General features: G+C 34.8%; 1 protein-coding gene and 2 long non-coding RNA genes across 5 annotated transcripts in view; all 3 read right to left on the bottom strand.

The window, feature by feature from the left end:
• Nucleotides 1–4,492: 4,492 nt before the first annotated feature.
• Nucleotides 4,493–22,593, bottom strand: part of LOC125772408 (ADP-ribosylation factor-like protein 5B) — an 84,798-nt gene continuing 66,697 nt past the window's right edge. For all 3 annotated transcript variants that reach the window (XM_049444114.1, XM_049444112.1, XM_049444111.1), the window contains 3 exons: nt 7,431–7,556; nt 6,057–6,166; nt 4,493–5,969 (listed from right to left, as the gene is read on the bottom strand). In XM_049444114.1, the coding sequence (XP_049300071.1) occupies nt 5,921–5,969; nt 6,057–6,166; nt 7,431–7,556 (285 nt within the window). In that variant the 3' untranslated portion in view covers nt 4,493–5,920. The remainder of the gene's footprint in view (nt 5,970–6,056; nt 6,167–7,430; nt 7,557–22,593) is intronic.
• Nucleotides 7,566–16,924, bottom strand: LOC125772412 (uncharacterized). Its single transcript, XR_007419465.1, has 3 exons — nt 16,895–16,924; nt 13,768–14,411; nt 7,566–9,139 (listed from the first exon to the last, which is right to left on the bottom strand). It is a non-coding gene; the product is annotated as an uncharacterized LOC125772412 (long non-coding RNA).
• Nucleotides 18,418–21,597, bottom strand: LOC125772413 (uncharacterized). Its single transcript, XR_007419466.1, has 2 exons — nt 21,350–21,597; nt 18,418–21,159 (listed from the first exon to the last, which is right to left on the bottom strand). It is a non-coding gene; the product is annotated as an uncharacterized LOC125772413 (long non-coding RNA).

Here is a 22,593-nt window from a genome sequence, read left to right on the forward strand (position 1 = left end):
GAAAATGTAAAATTTTCCTCATTTTTCTGCAATTCAGCAAAATTTTTAAATGTGATATTTTTTATTGCGAATTTGTTGCAATAAGTTTCTTTTCACTCAATTAATGCTTTAAATTAAAAAAAGAATAAAAAATGAGAAAAAAAATTTCAAAAAATTTTCAACTCGAAAATTTCGTAAGGGGTACCCCTTGCCATTTTTTGAGAAATTTTTCAAAAAAATTTAAATTGATTTATTTTAATGCCAATTGGTTGCAATGAGTTTCTTTTCACTCAAATAATGCTTGAAACAAAAAAAAAGAGTAAAAAATAATAAAAAATGTGAAAAATCTATAAATTTGAAAATTTCATAAGGCTCATTTTTGCCCCAAGTTTTGCCTATAACTCGGTCGGTATCCAACGGATCGCCAATCTTTAGCCTGTGGTCGATAGATGGCACCAATGGCTACATTTCCTTCTTGGACGGCCATGCCCTCAGATGTCTGTGCCAAAAGTTATGCGAGGAACCAAGTTGCTTACCCTGTTTGAGAAAATGTAAAATTTTCCTCATTTTTGCACCAAATTTTGCCTATTACTCGGGCGGTATCGAACGGATCGCCAATCTTTAGCCTGTGGTCGATAGATGGCACCAATGGCTACATTTCCTTCGTGGACGGCCATGCTCTCAGAAGTCTGTGTAGGAAGTTATTCGAGGAACCAAGTTGCTTACCCTGTTTAAGAAAATGTAAAATTTTCCTCATTTTTGCACCAACTTTTGCCTATAACTCGATCTACATCCAACGGATCGCCAATCTTTAACCTGTGGTCGATAGATGGCACCAATGGCTACATTTTCTTCTTGGACGGCCATGCCCTCAGATGTCTGTGCCAAAAGTTATGCGAGGAACCAAGTTCCTTACCCTGTTTGAGAAAATGTAAAATTTTCCTCATTTTTCTGCAATTCAGCAAAATTTTTAAATGTGATATATTTTATTGCGAATTTGTTGCAATAAGTTTCTTTTCACTCAAATAATGCTTTAAATTAAAAAAAGAATAAAAAATGAGAAAAAAAATTTTAAACAATTTTCAACTCGAAAATTTCATAAGGGGTACCCCTTGCTATTTTTTGAGAAATTTTTCAAAAAAATTTAAATTGAATTATTTTAATGCCAATTGGTTGCAATGAGTTTCTTTTCACTCAAATAATGCTTGAAACAAAAAAAAGAGTAAAAAATAATAAAAAATGTGAAAAATCTATAAATTTGAAAATGTCATAAGGCTCATTTTTGCCCCAAGTTTTGCCTATAACTCGGTCGGTATCCAACGGATCGCCAATCTTTAACTTGTGGTCGATAGATGGCACTAATGGCTACATTTTCTTCTTGGACGGCCAAGCCCTCAGATGTCTGTGTCAGAAGTTATTCGAGGAACCAAGTTCCTTACCCTGTTTGAGAAAATGTAAAATTGTCCTCATTTTTGCACCAACTTTTGCCTATAACTCGATCTACATCCAACGGATCGCCAATCTTTAACCTGTGGTCGATAGATGGCACCAATGGCTACATTTTCTTCTTGGACGGCCATGCCCTCAGATGTCTGTGCCAAAAGTTATGCGAGGAACCAAGTTCCTTACCCTGTTTGAGAAAATGTAAAATTTTCCTCATTTTTCTGCAATTCAGCAAAATTTTTAAATGTGATATATTTTATTGCGAATTTGTTGCAATAAGTTTCTTTTCACTCAAATAATGCTTTAAATTAAAAAAAGAATAAAAAATGAGAAAAAAAATTTCAAAAAATTTTCAACTCGAAAATTTCATAAGGGGTACCCCTTGCCATTTTTTTGAGAAATTTTTCAAAAAAATTTAAATTGATTTATTTTAATGCCAATTGGTTGCAATGAGTTTCTTTTCACTCAAATAATGCTTGAAACAAAAAAAAGAGTAAAAAATAATAAAAAATGTGAAAAATCTATAAATTTGAAAATTTCATAAGGCTCATTTTTGCCCCAAGTTTTGCCTATAACTCGGTCGGTATCCAACGGATCGCCAATCTTTAGCCTGTGGTCGATAGATGGCACCAATGGCTACATTTTCTTCTTGGACGGCCAAGCCCTCAGATGTCTGTGTCAGAAGTTATTCGAGGAACCAAGTTGCTTACCCTGTTTGAGAAAATGTAAAATTTTCCTCATTTTTCTGCAATTCAGCAAAAATTTTAAATGTGATATTTTTTATTGCGAATTTGTTGCAATAAGTTTCTTTTCACTCAAATAATGCTTTAAATTAAAAAAAGAATAAAAAATCAGAAAAAAATTTCAAAAAAAATTTCCACTCGAAAATTTTTATAAGGCTTACCCCTTACGTTTTTTTGGAGAAATTTTGCAAAAAAATAAAATTGATTTATTTTAATGCCAATTGGTTCAAAAAAGTTTCTTTTCACTCAAATAATGTTTTAAGTGTAAAAAGAATTAAAAAAATAAATAGATTTAATTTAATGAGAATTTTCTCCAAGTGTGGCACTGTTTTTACGTATATACTACTACGACTGCTCTCTCACTGCCGTCTCACTGCTGTCCGAGCTGTCTGTTGCTTCGCTACACAAGTTGTCATACTACCCAAATGATGCAGCCTTTCCATCGCTCAAATGCCAATCCATTTTGTCATCTGTCAAGTGACACCGCGTGCTGTTGTTTTCGTTGTCTACTATTCGCTTACGTTGCATGCTGCTGAAATGTAATCTAGAACTTAGGCCAGATTCTCGTAGCTAATCCGCATATGCTATGAGAACTTTCGGCCAGATAGTATCTACTACCCTATCCTGTATTCCCTAAAAACGAACGTAATGTTTTCAGTCTACTGGTTCGTCGAGTAAGTATGAATCGGTACGCACCGACCCAGTTGTCTCCGCAAATCTTTGCCGCGTTCCTTTTCCCTTTCCAGGAGGCCGCATTATTCGGCAGAGGATTCGGCGCTACTGGCTTGGCATGAAGCGCACCAAACGGCCACCGTGCCCGATGAGAATGTTTGTCTCTCGTAAATCAGCGCTCATTTTCATTGGTGTACCGCGGCATTTCGTCCTCGATGCCGCGCGTTTAACATCCTGCAATGTTTACCTCGCTGCCCGGGCTAAATCGATAGCTTCTTTTTCGGGATGTTTCTTTGCTTCCTCTCTTCTACCGTTTCTACCGCGAGGAAAAATTGCGGAAACGCCTGTTGCTATCGATCATCGGCCGTCTTCAATGCAACGTGCTCACCCCTTTTGCCATCCAGGGTTTTCAACGTCCGGTTTACATGGCAGTTATCCATACCTATCAACCAGTTCCTTCAAGTGAGTAAAATGTGCGGATGGTTGGGTTACGTTTTCTTTTAACGTTTGTAACCCAGCCAGTTTGTGTACGGTAGTGCATTGCGGGCGCAGCTGGAGACCAGGTGTGCCAGATAATCCAAACTCCGCCAAAAGTGGATGGTAAACCATCGTCGATGATCGTTCTTTTGTGATCAAAAGTTTATATTGCTGCCATCTGCATTCGTCAACGCCACACGGCACCGTTACGTTGCATCTGCCGTCGTGGTAAACAAAACATAAAAGTAACTGCGTCTAAGGGGTATGCAATCCACAGTGCTGAGTTAGTTTAGTCTTTTACCGACTAATTTGACCTTTATTCTCATGTGGGAGAACTACTGTGCAAAAAACGAAAAAGTAACGCTTTGCGCCTACAGGGCATGCAATCTGCAGTACAGAGCTAACTTAGTACGTTACCGATTTAATTTGACCGTTACAATCACGTAAGAGGACCATGGTGCATAGAACGAATAAAGTAACGCTTTGCGCCTAAAGGTATGCAATCCACAGAGCAGAGCTAATTTTGGTTTTATACCGACTAATTTGACCTTAAATGTCATGTGGGAGGACTATTGTGCAACTAACGACGAAAGTAACGCTTTGCGCCTGAAGGGTATGCAACCCACATAACAGCGCTTGTAATATGCTACCTCCTTAGAAAGATGTTCTCCTGTTGTTTTATAAAATAAAAATTATTACTTTCTGCGTCAAAATCGGTCGACGAAATGCGATCGGTTTTATCCAGCGAAACACCAAGAGAGCATCCAACGAAGGAGGTAGCATTACCTGGTGTTTTGTTGTGTGGCAAGGGAAACGAAAAATGATTTTTTAACACCAAGAGAGCATCCAACAGAGGAGGTAACAGTCACTGGTATCGTGTAGCCGTCATACCAGCGCATCGTGTAGTTGTTTATTTTTCCGCATGAAGCTGAAATTATCGTTTTTCTTTCTTAATCCATTCGAAGCACAGAATTTCAAACCAAAGCATTTTTTCCAGCAAATCAGACCACGATATGGTCTTGTTTTCTTAATTTAAAAAAATGTAAACAAACGTGTTGTAACTTTTTATTCCAAAAGTAATTATTTTAGATACATAAAAATAAAGCAAAATTTCAATGTAATTTTCAAAAAAATCACTGTGATATTATGATTCGAAAAAAGAAATATTATCCACTGCATAACGTAATAAACGAGATTCTTTCGATACGTACATGTATATATATATTTTTTTGTTACTTTGTTTTCATTTGTTTTTAACTATATAATGTAAGTATTTCTCATTCATTCGTTTAGGTAGCAGTACTTATACACCATGCATACTCTCACATACTTTAACCTACGTCAGGGCAACAAATTTTAACACTCCACCTTGCTTTGATTTTTCTCTCAACACAATCACACTTGTCTTCTATATAGCCCAATCACATCCGGGTTCCTGACACACATAATGTACAGAAAAAAACGTTTCCTTCCGTTGCGGGATGTGTTTGTGTGATCCAATCGATTTGATACGGTAAGAAACAAAGATAAAAACTATACAATCTTAATGATACACGCGCATTCTGCAACATTGGCAATGGGTGTTTTTTGCTACATAAAACATAAAATGCTAACACTACCTCCTTCTTCTTGCTGCTTCTCACCTATTAGTTCTGCTTCGGTGTCTTTTCATCTATCACTTTACCTCTTTACGCAACGAGCATAATCCTCGGCATAATTCTAACGTGTGGTAGTGATTTGGCTACTGAGTACGGAATTTGCTCGTAAACGCACTGCTTTTTTCACACAGGCAGCCTGTCGCGTGTTGTAAAGTAACCTGCTCTTATTAACATTGTATACATTTGCCTGAATTTTTAGCTATCAGAAGAGTCTGTTTCAGGGGCAGATGCTATCTTTTTCCACGATGTCATTTGGCTATTTTTATACAAGTTTTTATCTTCTAGATCAGGGTGTTAATTGAGGGGTTTTTTTTCGCTTTTGCTCTGTCACTGTGTGCCGTTCGGGTTCTGTTTGCAGTTAGCACAGATAGATGCATCCACCCCTTGATGGGATGTGGATGTCAGTTTATCTCGCGTATGTTATATTTACCCTTTTTAAGCTAGTATACTACTATTAAATCTTATTTCACAGTCGTATTCAGCCGGTACCGAAACGCGTCCGTCAGGAAATCATTTCCACGTGTCAGCACACTTTCCACTTTTCTTCCTATTCTAATTACTTCGTTTATCTTACACCCTTTGACCAGTGTTAGTGTGTTTAGCCCAAGAATAGGGAGCAGCAGCATACTAACCTATACGTTATCAATTCACACGCGCGCCCTCGGATTGTTCTAGACATTTGATGGATTCTTCGTTCTTTTTTTTTGTTAATTTCTCCAATTACCACTGCTAGTAGCTCACTTTTGGGTCACCGGCTCAAAAGGATTGAAAGAAGACAAAGCGCGAGTTAGCAAAGGATACCTTTACCCTCCGTTCGCTGCTTAACTATGGAGTCGACAAAAGCTACACAGCTTCACTGTTCACTTCCTCGCATCCGGGAGCAATGCAATGGAATTGCAACCCCGGGGTTTTTACAACAAAGCTACAGAAATTTTACACAGGTGGGTGTCATTTCTTCTTAATCCTTTGAGCTATCCATTCTAATCCCTGGTACAGACTGAAATGGAAAAAACATGAAGCGGTTTTGAATGAATATTAATCCCATCGAGTTTGGGGGGCGCGTTTGCCGGCCAATTATATTTACCCTTCGCCCGTCAGTGCGCAACAGGACTGTATGTGCCATTGGTGATTCTTAATTGAGGTTAGATCTAATTGTTTCGAAATTTCAGCTGCACTCATCGAGTCTTTTAAATCCTGCAACGAAAGAAAAGGGGAAAAAAAGAAAGTTTTTTATTTTCTCGAATGTTAATGGTTTCAGAAAAATGTCATAAATTTATTAAAACAATAAAGCGATACAGTTGCAGAAAAAACAGTACATTAATGTATACAAGCTTTTTCAAATTCATTTTTTTTCCTCAGATAACATTGCTTAAGCCTGTTTCTTCAATGATATTTTCTGGGTAGATTTATTTAAGTATTTTGTTTGGAAAATTTTTTAATTTTAGGATTCCTATTATATTTGCCGATCACGGCAGGATTCCGTTCATAACTCATTTTTACAGTGCGCAAAAAAACAATACAGTGGAGCGCCGATTATCCGTGCTCATCGGGACTTGGACTGCCGGATAAGCGAATATCACGGTTAAATCGCGGATAAATATTAGTATTTAGTGTGTAATGGGTGGACTTTTTTTCAAAAGCTAGATGTTAATTTTCTATAATGCAATTTACAAAATAATTCTGTTCTATTCGGTAGAACTTGTGGAAATTGTATCATTTCCTATTGAAGCTTTTATTTCTTTCCGTCATCGGTTTTGCATTTCATATGTCAATTCTCCTTCGGAACTGTCATTTCCGAGCTGTACGGATAAAGGGACAGCCGGATAATCGGCGCTCCACTGTATATGGCTAAGACGTATATTCCAAATGAGGACACGAAGTAAAATCAAATAAAAACTATGTTATGAATGATTTAAAATTCTAACCCTCATAAGGTAGTTTAAGTTTAACAGATCAAATTTTAAAATTTTCATTTTGAACCAATTTAAAAAAAAAGGCTGGTTTATTACAACAATGCATCAAGTATGCATGAATTTAAAACAGTTCAGTTAATAGCTCTTGGACGTAGTTAAGTGAATATCACTTGGAGAAACACGCTATAATCCAAAGTACTGTGTCAAATAGTAGACAATTGTCGCCCAATTTGGGCTGAGAATTTCAACGCAACGATGGATAATTCACAACAGGAAGATAACTGTACCAAAAATCTGAACGAGATGCGGACCACCGAAGAGGATGAGGATTGCATATTGATCGAACCGGATATAACCATCATCACTATTTCCGACACGGAGGAAAAAAATGAACAAGAAAGTTCACTTGAGGGTGGAACGAATAGTGAACAGAAGGAACACGAGAATGTTGATCGCTCTAACACCAATTGATCAGTGTTTGTAAAGCACGTTTCGGCAGCATAATTTTTGTACCAAATTTCAAACAAATTCCGAAATACACTCACCTGCTTATTTGCGTACACTAGTAAGCTAGCTTTCGTTAAGTCTTCATGCTGCAACATTTTGTACAATTCTTCGCGCGTCACCGCTAACCGTTCGCGATCCGTTGAGTCTATTACCATGATGATGAACTGGAAAATGAAGGGGAAAACAAAAAATGTCTCAATGTAAATCGGTGTGAGGAGTTCTGCTTTGTAAGGGTGTCTTTACACGATGCGTAACTGCAGCTCGCGATTTTTGCTCTATCTGCACAATGGGCCACAATGCACAAAATGTATGGACAAAATTAACTTTTAAAACATTATATTACACTTTTACCAGGTATAGTAGACCCCCTATACATGCTTCAACTAAGAAAGTTAAAATCTTAAGAGGGGGTATGTGTCTAACAATTGAATTGAGTGAAAAGTTTCGTTCTTCTTCGAACGAAATCTCTCCTCTAGTGTCGCTCCGCTCATCTTATTGTGCGCGCTACCGCATAGCCCACGGGAAAAAGAGGTAGCTCCGTACGGAGCGCTACACACAGGAGCGATTGTGCGATGCGCTCCCATTTGAAAATTTGCTAAGGCTTTTCCTTTTCACCGCTCTCGCTCTCTAAAGTGTGCGGTGCGCTTGAGGTAGCTCCACACGGAGCGCTGTACACAGGAGCGATTGTGCTATGCGCTCCCAGGAGCGATTCCTGCGATACGGCTACATCTTTTTCCCGTGAGCTGTGCGGGAGCGCGCAAAGTAAGATGACCGGAGCGATTGAAATACCTCTTTCGCTCTTGAACCACTAGTTATAGCCTTAGGAAATTTTCAAATTTTTTGAATTTTTTATATTTATTTTTTGCTTTATATTCTTTTCTTCTTTAAAAGCATTATTTGAGTGAAAAGAAACTTATTGCAACAAATTCGCATTTAAATATATCACATATATAAATTTTCCTAAATTGCTCAAAAATGAGGAAAATTTTACATTTTCTCAAACAGGGTAAGGAACTTGGTTCCTCGAATAACTTCTGACACAGACATCTGAGGGCTTGGCCGTCCAAGAAGAAAATGTAGCCATTGGTGCCATCTATCGACCACAAGTTAAAGATTGGCGATCCGTTGGATACCGACCGAGTTATAGGCAAAACTTGGGGCAAAAATAAGCCTTATGAAATTTTCAAATTTATAGATTTTTCACATTTTTTATTATTTTTTACTCTTTTTTTTTGTGTCAAGCATTATTTGAGTGAAAAGAAACTCATTGCAACCAATTGGCATTAAAATAAATCAATTTAAATTTTTTTGAAAAATTTCTCAAAAAAATGGCAAGGGGTACCCCTTATGAAATTTTCAAGTTGAAAATTTTTTGAAATTTTTTTTTTCATTTTTTATTCTTTTTTTAATTAAAAGCATTATTTGAGTGAAAAGAAACTTATTGCAACAAATTCGCAATAAAAAATATCACATTTAAAAATTTTGCTGAATTGCAGAAAAATGAGGAAAATTTTACATTTTCTCAAACAGGGTAAGGAACTTGGTTCCTCGAATAACTTCTGACACAGACATCTGAGGGCTTGGCCGTCCAAGAAGAAAATGTAGCCATTGGTGCCATCTATCGACCACAAGTTAAAGATTGGCGATCCGTTGGATACCGACCGAGTTATAGGCAAAACTTGGGGCAAAAATGAGCCTTATGAAATTTTCAAATTTATAGATTTTTCACATTTTTTATTATTTTTTACTCTTTTTTTTTGTTTCAAGCATTATTTGAGTGAAAAGAAACTCATTGCAACCAATTGGCATTAAAATAAATCAATTTAAATTTTTTTGCAAAATTTCTCAAAAAAATGGCAAGGGGTACCCCTTTATGAAATTTTCGAGTTGAAAATTTTTGGAAATTTTTTTTCTCATTTTTTATTCTTTTTTTAATTTAAAGCATTATTTGAGTGAAAAGAAACTTATTGCAACAAATTCGCAATAAAAAATATCACATTTAAAAATTTTGCTGAATTGCAGAAAAATGAGGAAAATTTTACATTTTCTTAAACAGGGTAAGCAACTTGGTTCCTCGCATAACTTTTGGCACAGACATCTGAGGGCATGGCCGTCCAAGAAGAAAATGTAGCCATTGGTGCCATCTATCGACCACAAGTTAAAGATTGGCGATCCGTTGGATACCGACCGAGTTATAGGCAAAACTTTGGGCAAAAATGAGCCTTATGAAATTTTCAAATTTATAGATTTTTCACATTTTTTATTATTTTTTACTCTTTTTTTTTTGTTTCAAGTATTATTTGAGTGAAAAGAAACTCATTGCAACCAATTGGCATTAAAATAAATCAATTTAAATTTTTTTGCAAAATTTCTCAAAAAAATGGCAAGGGGTACCCCTTATGAAATTTTCGAGTTGAAAATTTTTTGAAATTTTTTTTCTCATTTTTTATTCTTTTTTTAATTTAAAGCATTATTTGAGTGAAAAGAAACTTATTGCAACAAATTCGCAATAAAAAATATCACATTTAAAAATTTTGCTGAATTGCAGAAAAATGAGGAAAATTTTACATTTTCTTAAACAGGGTAAGCAACTTGATTCCTCGCATAACTTTTGGCACAGACATCTGAGGGCATGGCCGTCCAAGAAGAAAATGTAGCCATTGGTGCCATCTATCGACCACAAGTTAAAGATTGGCGATCCGTTGGATACCGACCGAGTTATAGGCAAAACTTGGGGCAAAAATGAGGAAAATTTTACATTTTCTCAAACAGAGTAAGGAACTTGGTTCCTCGAATAACTTCTGACACAGACATCTGAGGGCTTGGCCGTCCAAGAAGAAAATGTAGCCATTGGTGCCATCTATCGACCACAGGTTAAAGATTGGCGATCCGTTGGATGTAGATCGAGTTATAGGCAAAAGTTGGTGCAAAAATGAGGAAAATTTTACATTTTCTCAAACAGAGTAAGGAACTTGGTTCCTCGAATAACTTCTGACACAGACATCTGAGGGCTTGGCCGTCCAAGAAGAAAATGTAGCCATTGGTGCCATCTATCGACCACAAGTTAAAGATTGGCGATCCGTTGGATACCGACCGAGTTATAGGCAAAACTTGGGGCAAAAATGAGCCTTATGCAATTTTCAAATTTATAGATTTTTCACATTTTTTATTATTTTTTACTCTTTTTTTTTGTTTCAAGCATTATTTGAGTGAAAAGAAACTCATTGCAACCAATTGGCATTAAAATAAATCAATTTAAATTTTTTTGCAAAATTTCTCAAAAAAATGGCAAGGGGTACCCCTTATGAAATTTTTGAGTTGAAAATTTTTTGAAATTTTTTTTCTCATTTTTTATTCTTTTTTTAATTTAAAGCATTATTTGAGTGAAAAGAAACTTATTGCAACAAATTCGCAATAAAAAATATCACATTTAAAAATTTTGCTGAATTGCAGAAAAATGAGGAAAATTTTACATTTTCTTAAACAGGGTAAGCAACTTGATTCCTCGCATAACTTTTGGCACAGACATCTGAGGGCATGGCCGTCCAAGAAGAAAATGTAGCCATTGGTGCCATCTATCGACCACAAGTTAAAGATTGGCGATCCGTTGGATGTAGATCGAGTTATAGGCAAAAGTTGGTGCAAAAATGAGGAAAATTTTACATTTTCTCAAACAGAGTAAGGAACTTGGTTCCTCGAATAACTTCTGACACAGACATCTGAGGGCTTGGCCGTCCAAGAAGAAAATGTAGCCATTGGTGCCATCTATCGACCACAAGTTAAAGATTGGCGATCCGTTGGATACCGACCGAGTTATAGGCAAAACTTGGGGCAAAAATGAGCCTTATGCAATTTTCAAATTTATAGATTTTTCACATTTTTTATTATTTTTTACTCTTTTTTTTTGTTTCAAGCATTATTTGAGTGAAAAGAAACTCATTGCAACCAATTGGCATTAAAATAAATCAATTTAAATTTTTTTGCAAAATTTCTCAAAAAAATGGCAAGGGGTACCCCTTATGAAATTTTTGAGTTGAAAATTTTTTGAAATTTTTTTTCTCATTTTTTATTCTTTTTTTAATTTAAAGCATTATTTGAGTGAAAAGAAACTTATTGCAACAAATTCGCAATAAAAAATATCACATTTAAAAATTTTGCTGAATTGCAGAAAAATGAGGAAAATTTTACATTTTCTTAAACAGGGTAAGCAACTTGATTCCTCGCATAACTTTTGGCACAGACATCTGAGGGCATGGCCGTCCAAGAAGAAAATGTAGCCATTGGTGCCATCTATCGACCACAAGTTAAAGATTGGCGATCCGTTGGATACCGACCGAGTTATAGGCAAAACTTGAGGCAAAAATGAGCCTTATGAAATTTTCAAATTTATAGATTTTTCACATTTTTTATTATTTTTCACTCTTCTTTTTTGTTTCAAGCATTATTTGAGTGAAAAGAAACTCATTGCAACCAATCGGCATTAAAATAAATCAATTTAAATTTTTTTGAAAAATTTCTCAAAAAAATGGCAAGGGGTACCCCTTATAAAATTTTCGAGTTGAAAATTTTTTGAAATTTTTTTTCTCATTTTTTATTCTTTTTTTAATTTAAAGCATTATTTGAGTGAAAAGAAACTTATTGCAACAAATTTGCAATAAAAAATATCACATTTAAAAATTTTGCTGAATTGCAGAAAAATGAGGAAAATTTTACATTTTCTTAAACAGGGTAACCAACTTTGTTCCTCGCATAACTTTTGGCACAGACATCTGAGGGCATGGCCGTCCAAGAAGAAAATGTAGGCATTGGTGCCATCTATCGACCACAGGTTAAAGATTGGCGATCCGTTGGATGTAGATCAAGTTATAGGCAAAAGTTGGTGCAAAAATGAGGAAAATTTTACATTTTCTCAAACAGGGTAAGGAACTTGGTTCCTCGAATAACTTCTGACACAGACATCTGAGGGCTTGGCCGTCCAAGAAGAAAATGTAGCCATTGGTGCCATCTATCGACCACAAGTTAAAGATTGGCGATCCGTTGGATACCGACCGAGTTATAGGCAAAACTTGGGGCAAAAATGAGCCTTATGAAATTTTCAAATTTATAGAATTTTCACATTTTTTATTATTTTTTACTCTTTTTTTTGTTTCAAGCATTATTTGAGTGAAAAGAAACTCATTGCAACCAATCGGCATTAAAATAAATCAATTTAATTTTTTTTTGAAAAATTTCTCAAAAAAATGGCAAGGGGTACCCCTTATAAAATTTTCGAGTTGAAAATTTTTTGAAATTTTTTTTCTCATTTTTTATTCTTTTTTTAATTTAAAGCATTATTTGAGTGAAAAGAAACTTATTGCAACAAATTCGCAATAAAAAATATCACATTTAAAAATTTTGCTGAATTGCAGAAAAATGAGGAAAATTTTACATTTTCTTAAACAGGGTAAGCAACTTGATTCCTCGCATAACTTTTGGCACAGACATCTGAGGGCATGGCCGTCCAAGAAGAAAATGTAGCCATTGGTGCCATCTATCGACCACAAGTTAAAGATTGGCGATCCGTTGGATACCGACCGAGTTATAGGCAAAACTTGGGGCAAAAATGAGCCTTATGAAATTTTCAAATTTATAGATTTTTCACATTTTTTATTATTTTTTACTCTTTTTTTTTGTTTCAAGCATTATTTGAGTGAAAAGAAACTCATTGCAACCAATTGGCATTAAAATAAATCAATTTAATTTTTTTTGCAAAACTTCTCAAAAAAATGGCAAGGGGTACCTCTTATGAAATTTTCGAATTGGAAATATTTGGAAATTTTTTTTCTCACTTTTTATTCTTTTTTTAATTTAAAGCATTAATTGAGTGAAAAGAAACTTATTGCAACAAATTCGCAATAAAAAATATCACATTTAATAATTTTGCTGAATTGCAGAAAAATGAAGAAAATTTTACATTTTCTTAAACAGGGTAAGGAACTTTGTTCCTCGCATAACTTTTGGCACAGACATCTGAGGGCATGGCCGTCCAAGAAGAAAATGTAGCCATTGGTGCCATCTATCGACCACAGGTTAAAGATTGGCGATCCGTTGGATGTAGATCAAGTTATAGGCAAAAGTTGGTGCAAAAATGAGGAAAATTTTACATTTTCTCAAACAGGGTAAGGAACTTGGTTCCTCGAATAACTTCTGACACAGACATCTGAGGGCTTGGCCGTCCAAGAAGAAAATGTAGCCATTGGTGCCATCTATCGACCACAAGTTAAAGATTGGCGATCCGTTGGATACCGACCGAGTTATAGGCAAAACTTGGGGCAAAAATGAGCCTTATGAAATTTTCAAATTTATAGAATTTTCACATTTTTTATTATTTTTTACTCTTTTTTTTGTTTCAAGCATTATTTGAGTGAAAAGAAACTCATTGCAACCAATCGGCATTAAAATAAATCAATTTAATTTTTTTTTGAAAAATTTCTCAAAAAAATGGCAAGGGGTACCCCTTATAAAATTTTCGAGTTGAAAATTTTTTGAAATTTTTTTTCTCATTTTTTATTCTTTTTTTAATTTAAAGCATTATTTGAGTGAAAAGAAACTTATTGCAACAAATTCGCAATAAAAAATATCACATTTAAAAATTTTGCTGAATTGCAGAAAAATGAGGAAAATTTTACATTTTCTTAAACAGGGTAAGCAACTTGATTCCTCGCATAACTTTTGGCACAGACATCTGAGGGCATGGCCGTCCAAGAAGAAAATGTAGCCATTGGTGCCATCTATCGACCACAAGTTAAAGATTGGCGATCCGTTGGATACCGACCGAGTTATAGGCAAAACTTGGGGCAAAAATGAGCCTTATGAAATTTTCAAATTTATAGATTTTTCACATTTTTTATTATTTTTTACTCTTTTTTTTTGTTTCAAGCATTATTTGAGTGAAAAGAAACTCATTGCAACCAATTGGCATTAAAATAAATCAATTTAATTTTTTTTGCAAAACTTCTCAAAAAAATGGCAAGGGGTACCTCTTATGAAATTTTCGAATTGGAAATATTTGGAAATTTTTTTTCTCACTTTTTATTCTTTTTTTAATTTAAAGCATTAATTGAGTGAAAAGAAACTTATTGCAACAAATTCGCAATAAAAAATATCACATTTAATAATTTTGCTGAATTGCAGAAAAATGAAGAAAATTTTACATTTTCTTAAACAGGGTAAGGAACTTGGTTCCTCGAATAACTTCTGACACAGACATCTGAGGGCTTGGCCGTCCAAGAAGAAAATGTAGCCATTGGTGCCATCTATCGACCACAAGTTAAAGATTGGCGATCCGTTGGATACCGACCGAGTTATAGGCAAAACTTGGGGCAAAAATGAGCCTTATGCAATTTTCAAATTTATAGATTTTTCACATTTTTTATTATTTTTTACTCTTTTTTTTTGTTTCAAGCATTATTTGAGTGAAAAGAAACTCATTGCAACCAATTGGCATTAAAATAAATCAATTTAATTTTTTTTGCAAAATTTCTCAAAAAAATGGCAAGGGGTACGTACCCCTTATGAAATTTTCGAGTTGAAAATTTTTTGAAATTTTTTTTCTCATTTTTTATTCTTTTTTAATTTAAAGCATTATTTGAGTGAAAAGAAACTTATTGCAACAAATTCGCAATAAAATATATCACATTTAAAAATTTTGCTGAATTGCAGAAAAATGAGGAAAATTTTACATTTTCTCAAACAGGGTAAGCAACTTGGTTCCTCGCATAACTTTTGGCACAGACATCTGAGGGCATGGCCGTCCAAGAAGAAAATGTAGCCATTGGTGCCATCTATCGACCACAGGTTAAAGATTGGCGATCCGTTGGATGTAGATCGAGTTATAGGCAAAAGTTGGTGCAAAAATGAGGAAAATTTTACATTTTCTCAAACAGAGTAAGGAACTTGGTTCCTCGAATAACTTCTGACACAGACATCTGAGGGCTTGGCCGTCCAAGAAGAAAATGTAGCCATTGGTGCCATCTATCGACCACAAGTTAAAGATTGGCGATCCGTTGGATACCGACCGAGTTATAGGCAAAACTTGGGGCAAAAATGAGCCTTATGCAATTTTCAAATTTATAGATTTTTCACATTTTTTATTATTTTTTACTCTTTTTTTTGTTTCAAGCATTATTTGAGTGAAAAGAAACTCATTGCAACCAATTGGCATTAAAATAAATCAATTTAAATTTTTTTGCAAAATTTCTCAAAAAAAATGGCAAGGGGTACCCCTTATGAAATTTTCGAGTTGAAAATTTTTTGAAATTTTTTTTCTCATTTTTTATTCTTTTTTTAATTTAAAGCATTATTTGAGTGAAAAGAAACTTATTGCAACAAATTCGCAATAAAAAATATCACATTTAAAAATTTTGCTGAATTGCAAAAAAATGAGGAAAATTTTACATTTTCTTAAACAGGGTAAGCAACTTGATTCCTCGCATAACTTTTGGCACAGACATCTGAGGGCATGGCCGTCCAAGAAGAAAATGTAGCCATTGGTGCCATCTATCGACCACAGGTTAAAGATTGGCGATCCGTTGGATGTAGATCGAGTTATAGGCAAAAGTTGGTGCAAAAATGAGGAAAATTTTACATTTTCTCAAACAGAGTAAGGAACTTGGTTCCTCGAATAACTTCTGACACAGACATCTGAGGGCTTGGCCGTCCAAGAAGAAAATGTAGCCATTGGTGCCATCTATCGACCACAAGTTAAAGATTGGCGATCCGTTGGATACCGACCGAGTTATAGGCAAAACTTGGGGCAAAAATGAGCCTTATGCAATTTTCAAATTTATAGATTTTTCACATTTTTTATTATTTTTTACTCTTTTTTTTTGTTTCAAGCATTATTTGAGTGAAAAGAAACTCATTGCAACCAATTGGCATTAAAATAAATCAATTTAAATTTTTTTGCAAAATTTCTCAAAAAAATGGCAAGGGGTACCCCTTATGAAATTTTCGAGTTGAAAATTTTTTGAAATTTTTTTTCTCATTTTTTATTCTTTTTTTAATTTAAAGCATTATTTGTGTGAAAAGAAACTTATTGCAACAAATTCGCAATAAAAAATGTCACATTTAAAAATTTTGCTGAATTGCAGAAAAATGAGGAAAATTTTACATTTTCTTAAACAGGGTAAGCAACTTGATTCCTCGCATAACTTTTGGCACAGACATCTGAGGGCATGGCCGTCCAAGAAGAAAATGTAGCCATTGGTGCCATCTATCGACCACAAGTTAAAGATTGGCGATCCGTTGGATACCGACCGAGTTATAGGCAAAACTTGGGGCAAAAATGAGCCTTATGAAATTTTCAAATTTATAGATTTTTCACATTTTTTATTATTTTTTACTCTTTTTTTTTTGTTTCAAGCATTATTTGAGTGAAAAGAAACTCATTGCAACCAATTGGCATTAAAATAAATCAATTTAATTTTTTTGCAAAACTTCTCAAAAAAATGGCAAGGGGTACCCCTTATGAAATTTTCGAGTTGAAAGCATTAATTGAGTGAAAAGAAACTTATTGCAACAAATTCGCAATAAAAAATATCACATTTAATAATTTTGCTGAATTGCAGAAAAATGAAGAAAATTTTACATTTTCTTAAACAGGGTAAGGAACTTGGTTCCTCGAATAACTTCTGACACAGACATCTGAGGGCTTGGCCGTCCAAGAAGAAAATGTAGCCATTGGTGCCATCTATCGACCACAAGTTAAAGATTGGCGATCCGTTGGATACCGACCGAGTTATAGGCAAAACTTGGGGCAAAAATGAGCCTTATGAAATTTTCAAATTTATAGATTTTTCACATTTTTTATTATTTTTCACTCTTCTTTTTTGTTTCAAGCATTATTTGAGTGAAAAGAAACTCATTGCAACCAATTGGCATTAAAATAAATCAATTTAAATTTTTTTGAAAAATTTCTCAAAAAAATGGCAAGGGGTACCCCTTATGAAATTTTCGAGTTGAAAATTTTTTGAAATTTTTTTTCTCATTTTTTATTCTTTTTTTAATTTAAAGCATTATTGGAGTGAAAAGAAACTTATTGCAACAAATTCGCAATAAAAAATATCACATTTAAAAATTTTGCTGAATTGCAGAAAAATGAGGAAAATTTTACATTTTCTTAAACAGGGTAAGGAACTTGGTTCCTCGCATAACTTTTGGCACAGACATCTGAGGGCATGGCCGTCCAAGAAGAAAATGTAGCCATTGGTGCCATCTATCGACCACAGGTTAAAGATTGGCGATCCGTTGGATGTAGATCGAGTTATAGGCAAAAGTTGGTGCAAAAATGAGGAAAATTTTACATTTTCTCAAACAGAGTAAGGAACTTGGTTCCTCGAATAACTTCTGACACAGACATCTGAGGGCTTGGCCGTCCAAGAAGAAAATGTAGCCATTGGTGCCATCTATCGACCACAAGTTAAAGATTGGCGATCCGTTGGATACCGACCGAGTTATAGGCAAAACTTGCGGCAAAAATGAGCCTTATGAAATTTTCAAATTTATAGATTTTTCACATTTTTTATTATTTTTTACTCTTTTTTTTTTGTTTCAAGCATTATTTGAGTGAAAAGAAACTCATTGCAACCAATTGGCATTAAAATAAATCAATTTAATTTTTTTTGCAAAATTTCTCAAAAAAATGGCAAGGGGTACCCCTTATGAAATTTTCGAGTTGAAAATTTTTTGAAATTTTTTTTCTCATTTTTTATTCTTTTTTTAATTTAAAGCATTATTTGAGTGAAAAGAAACTTATTGCAACAAATTCGCAATAAAAAATATCACATTTAATAATTTTGCTGAATTGCAGAAAAATGAAGAAAATTTTACATTTTCTTAAACAGGGTAAGGAACTTGGTTCCTCGAATAACTTCTGACACAGACATCTGAGGGCTTGGCCGTCCAAGAAGAAAATGTAGCCATTGGTGCCATCTATCGACCACAAGTTAAAGATTGGCGATCCGTTGGATACCGACCGAGTTATAAGCAAAACTTGGGGCAAAAATGAGCCTTATGAAATTTTCAAATTTATAGATTTTTCACATTTTTTATTATTTTTTACTCTTTTTTTTTGTTTCAAGCATTATTTGAGTGAAAAGAAACTCATTGCAACCAATTGGCATTAAAATATATCAATTTAAATTTTTTTGCAAAATTTCTCAAAAAAATGGCAAGGGGTACCCCTTATGAAATTTTCGAGTTGAAAATTTTTTGAAATTTTTTTTCTCATTTTTTATTCTTTTTTTAATTTAAAGCATTATTTGAGTGAAAAGAAACTTATTGCAACAAATTCGCAATAAAAAATATCACATTTAAAAATTTTGCTGAATTGCAGAAAAATGAGGAAAATTTTACATTTTCTTAAACAGGGTAAGCAACTTGATTCCTCGCATAACTTTTGGCACAGACATCTGAGGGCATGGCCGTCCAAGAAGAAAATGTAGCCATTGGTGCCATCTATCGACCACAAGTTAAAGATTGGCGATCCGTTGGATACCGACCGAGTTATAGGCAAAACTTGGGGCAAAAATCAGCCTTATGAAATTTTCAAATTTATAGATTTTTCACATTTTTTATTATTTTTTACTCTTTTTTTTTTGTTTCAAGCATTATTTGAGTGAAAAGAAACTCATTGCAACCAATTGGCATTAAAATAAATCAATTTAAATTTTTTTGAAAAATTTCTCAAAAAAATGGCAAGGGGTACCCCTTATGAAATTTTCGAGTTGAAAATTTTTTGAAATTTTTTTTCTCATTTTTTATTCTTTTTTTAATTTAAAGCATTATTTGAGTGAAAAGAAACTTATTGCAACAAATTCGCAATAAAAAATATCACATTTAAAAATTTTGCTGAATTGCAGAAAAATGAGGAAAATTTTACATTTTCTTAAACAGGGTAAGCAACTTGGTTCCTCGCATAACTTTTGGCACAGACATCTGAGGGCATGGCCGTCCACGAAGGAAATGTAGCCATTGGTGCCATCTATCGACCACAGGTTAAAGATTGGCGATCCGTTGGATGTAGATCGAGTTATAGGCAAAAGTTGGTGCAAAAATGAGGAAAATTTTACATTTTCTCAAACAGAGTAAGGAACTTGGTTCCTCGAATAACTTCTGACACAGACATCTGAGGGCTTGGCCGTCCAAGAAGAAAATGTAGCCATTGGTGCCATCTATCGACCACAAGTTAAAGATTGGCGATCCGTTGGATACCGACCGAGTTATAGGCAAAACTTGGGGCAAAAATGAGCCTTATGAAATTTTCAAAATTATAGATTTTTCACATTTTTTATTATTTTTTACTCTTTTTTTTGTTTCAAGCATTATTTGAGTGAAAAGAAACTCATTGCAACCAATTGGCATTAAAATAAATCAATTTAAAATTTTTTGAAAAATTTCTCAAAAAAATGGTAAGGGGTAAGCCTTATGAAATTTTCGAGTTGAAAATTTTTTGAAATTTTTTTTCTCATTTTTTATTCTTTTTTTAATTTAAAGCATTATTTGAATGAAAAGAAACTTATTGCAACAAATTAGCGATAAAATATATCACATTTAAAAATTTTGCTAAATTGCTCAAAAATGAGGAAAATTTTACATTTCCTCAAACAGGGTATGGAACTTGGTTCCCCGAAAAACTTCCGACACACACATCTGAGGGTATTGCCGTCCAAGAAGAAAATGTAGCCATTGGTGCCATCTATCGACCACAGGTTAAAGATTGGCGATCCGTTCGATACCGCCCGAGTAATAGGCAAAATTTGGTGCAAAAATGAGGAAAATTTTACATATTCTCAAACAGGGTATGGAACTTGGTTCCTCGAATAACTTCCGACACAGACATCTCAGAGCATGGCCGTCCAAGAAGAAAATGTAGCCATTGGTGCCATCTATCGACCACAGGCTAAAGATTGGCGATCCGTTCGATACCGCCCGAGTTATATGCAAAATTTTGTGCAAAAATGAGGAAAATTTTACATTTTCTCAAACAGGGTAAGGAACTTGGTTCCTCGCATAACTTCTGGCACAGACATCTGAAGGCATGGCCGTCCAAGAAGAAAATGTAGCCATTGGTGTCATCTATCGACCACAGGTTAAAGATTGGCGATCCGTTGGATACCGACCGAGTTATAGCCAAAACTTGGGGCAAAAATGAGCCTTATGCAATTTTCTAATTTTTATTTTTTTTTGTTTTTGTTATAATTTTTTCTTCTGTTTTTTATTTAAAGCATTATTTGAGTGAAAACAAACTTTTTTGAACCAATTGGCATTAAAATAAATCAATTTTATTTTTTTTCAAAATTTCTCAAAAAAATGGCAAGGGGTACCCCTTATGAAATTTTCGAGTTGAAAATTTTTTTGAAATTTTTTCTGATTTTTTATTCTTTTTTTAATTTAAAGCATTATTTGAGTGAAAAGAAACTTATTGCAACAAATTAGCGATAAAATATATCACATTTAAAAATTTTGCTGAATTGCAGAAAAATGATGAAAATTTTACATTTTCTTAAACAGGGTAAGCAACTTGGTTCCTCGCATAACTTTTGGCACAGACATCTGAGGGCATGGCCGTCCAAGAAGAAAATGTAGCCATTGGTGCCATCTATCGACCACAGGTTAAAGATTGGCGATCCGTTGGATGTAGATCAAGTTATAGGCAAAAGTTGGTGCAAAAATGAGGAAAATTTTACATTTTCTCAAACAGGGTAAGGAACTTGGTTCCTCGAATAACTTCTGACACAGACATCTGAGGGCTTGGCCGTCCAAGAAGAAAATGTAGCCATTGGTGCCATTTATCGACCACAAGTTAAAGATTGGCGATCCGTTGGATACCGACCGAGTCATAGGCAAAACTTGGGGCAAAAATAAGTAAAATTTTACATTTTCTCAAACAGGGTACGGAACTTGGTTCCTCGAATACCTTCTGACACAGACATCTGAGGGCATGGCCGTCCAAGAAGAAAATGTAGCCATTGGTGCCATCTATCGACCACAAGTTAAAGATTGGCGATCCGTTAGATACCGACCGAGTTATAGGCAAAAAATGGGTAAAAAATGAGTAAAATTTTACATTTTCTCAAACAGGGTAAGGAACTTGGTTCCTCGCATAACTTCTGACACAGACATCTGAGGGCTTGGCCGTCCAAGAAGAAAATGTAGCTATTGGTACCACCTTTTACAGTAGATTCCCTGCTTATTTGGGTACCACATAGGTAATAGTCCCAAGACAGCCGGGCAGCAGCAGGTCTCCCGAAAGAGATGACGCAACATTTAGGTGGACAGAGCACCAGTCCATTATGCAAACACCACAGAGAGAAATTGTTTAAAAAACTCTGGAGAGATCGACAATCGTAGGACGAGGACACGGGAAGAAAGATTTTTATATCGTCAGCATAAAGGAGATGTCCATCAATAGGGAGAACATTGATGCAGTCATTGATAAAAAGGGAGAAAAGGATAGGACTAAGTGCACTTCCCTGAGGGACACCAGACAAGCCCACAAATGACGAAGAAAAGGAGTTGTCCAATCTAACTGTATAGGATCTATTCGAGAGAAAGGATCCCAACCAAGCTAGAATTGGACTACCAAATCCAAGTTTCGCGAGTTTTGCTAAGAGTAAAACATGGGGCAAACTATCGAAGGCTGCTTTAAAGTCGGTATAAATTACGTCTACTTGACTTTTACGAACGATATGGGACATCACAAAAGACACAAAACACATAAGATTTGTCGAAGTAGAACGTTTAGGCATAAAGCCATGCTGGTGGGGAGAAATGTACTTAGTCACTATAGGAAGGATATACGATTGGACGATGGATTCACAGAGTTTAGACATAGCACAAAGGATTGCGACACCACGAAAATTGGACGCGACTGAACGATCTCCCTTTTTAAAGATAGGACATATCCAGGAAGTTTTCCAAATAGATGGAAAACTACCATCACGAAACGATCTTGAAAACAGACGAAGCAAAATTGGCGCAAAAAAGGCACTACATTTCTTTAGGACACAGGATGGTATTCCATCTGGACCTGGTGAAAAAGAAAATTTAAGTTTTGTTAGGGCTTGTAGAACCACTTCAACATTTAGTTCGACTGTGTTACAACTAAAAACGTTGCTAGGTGTGAGGGACAAGCTTTCCGAGAGAGACACTGTACTGCTG

The sequence above is a fragment of the Anopheles funestus genome, chromosome 3RL (genome assembly GCF_943734845.2).
Source record: "Anopheles funestus chromosome 3RL, idAnoFuneDA-416_04, whole genome shotgun sequence".
NCBI classification, from domain to species: domain Eukaryota; kingdom Metazoa; phylum Arthropoda; class Insecta; order Diptera; family Culicidae; genus Anopheles; species Anopheles funestus.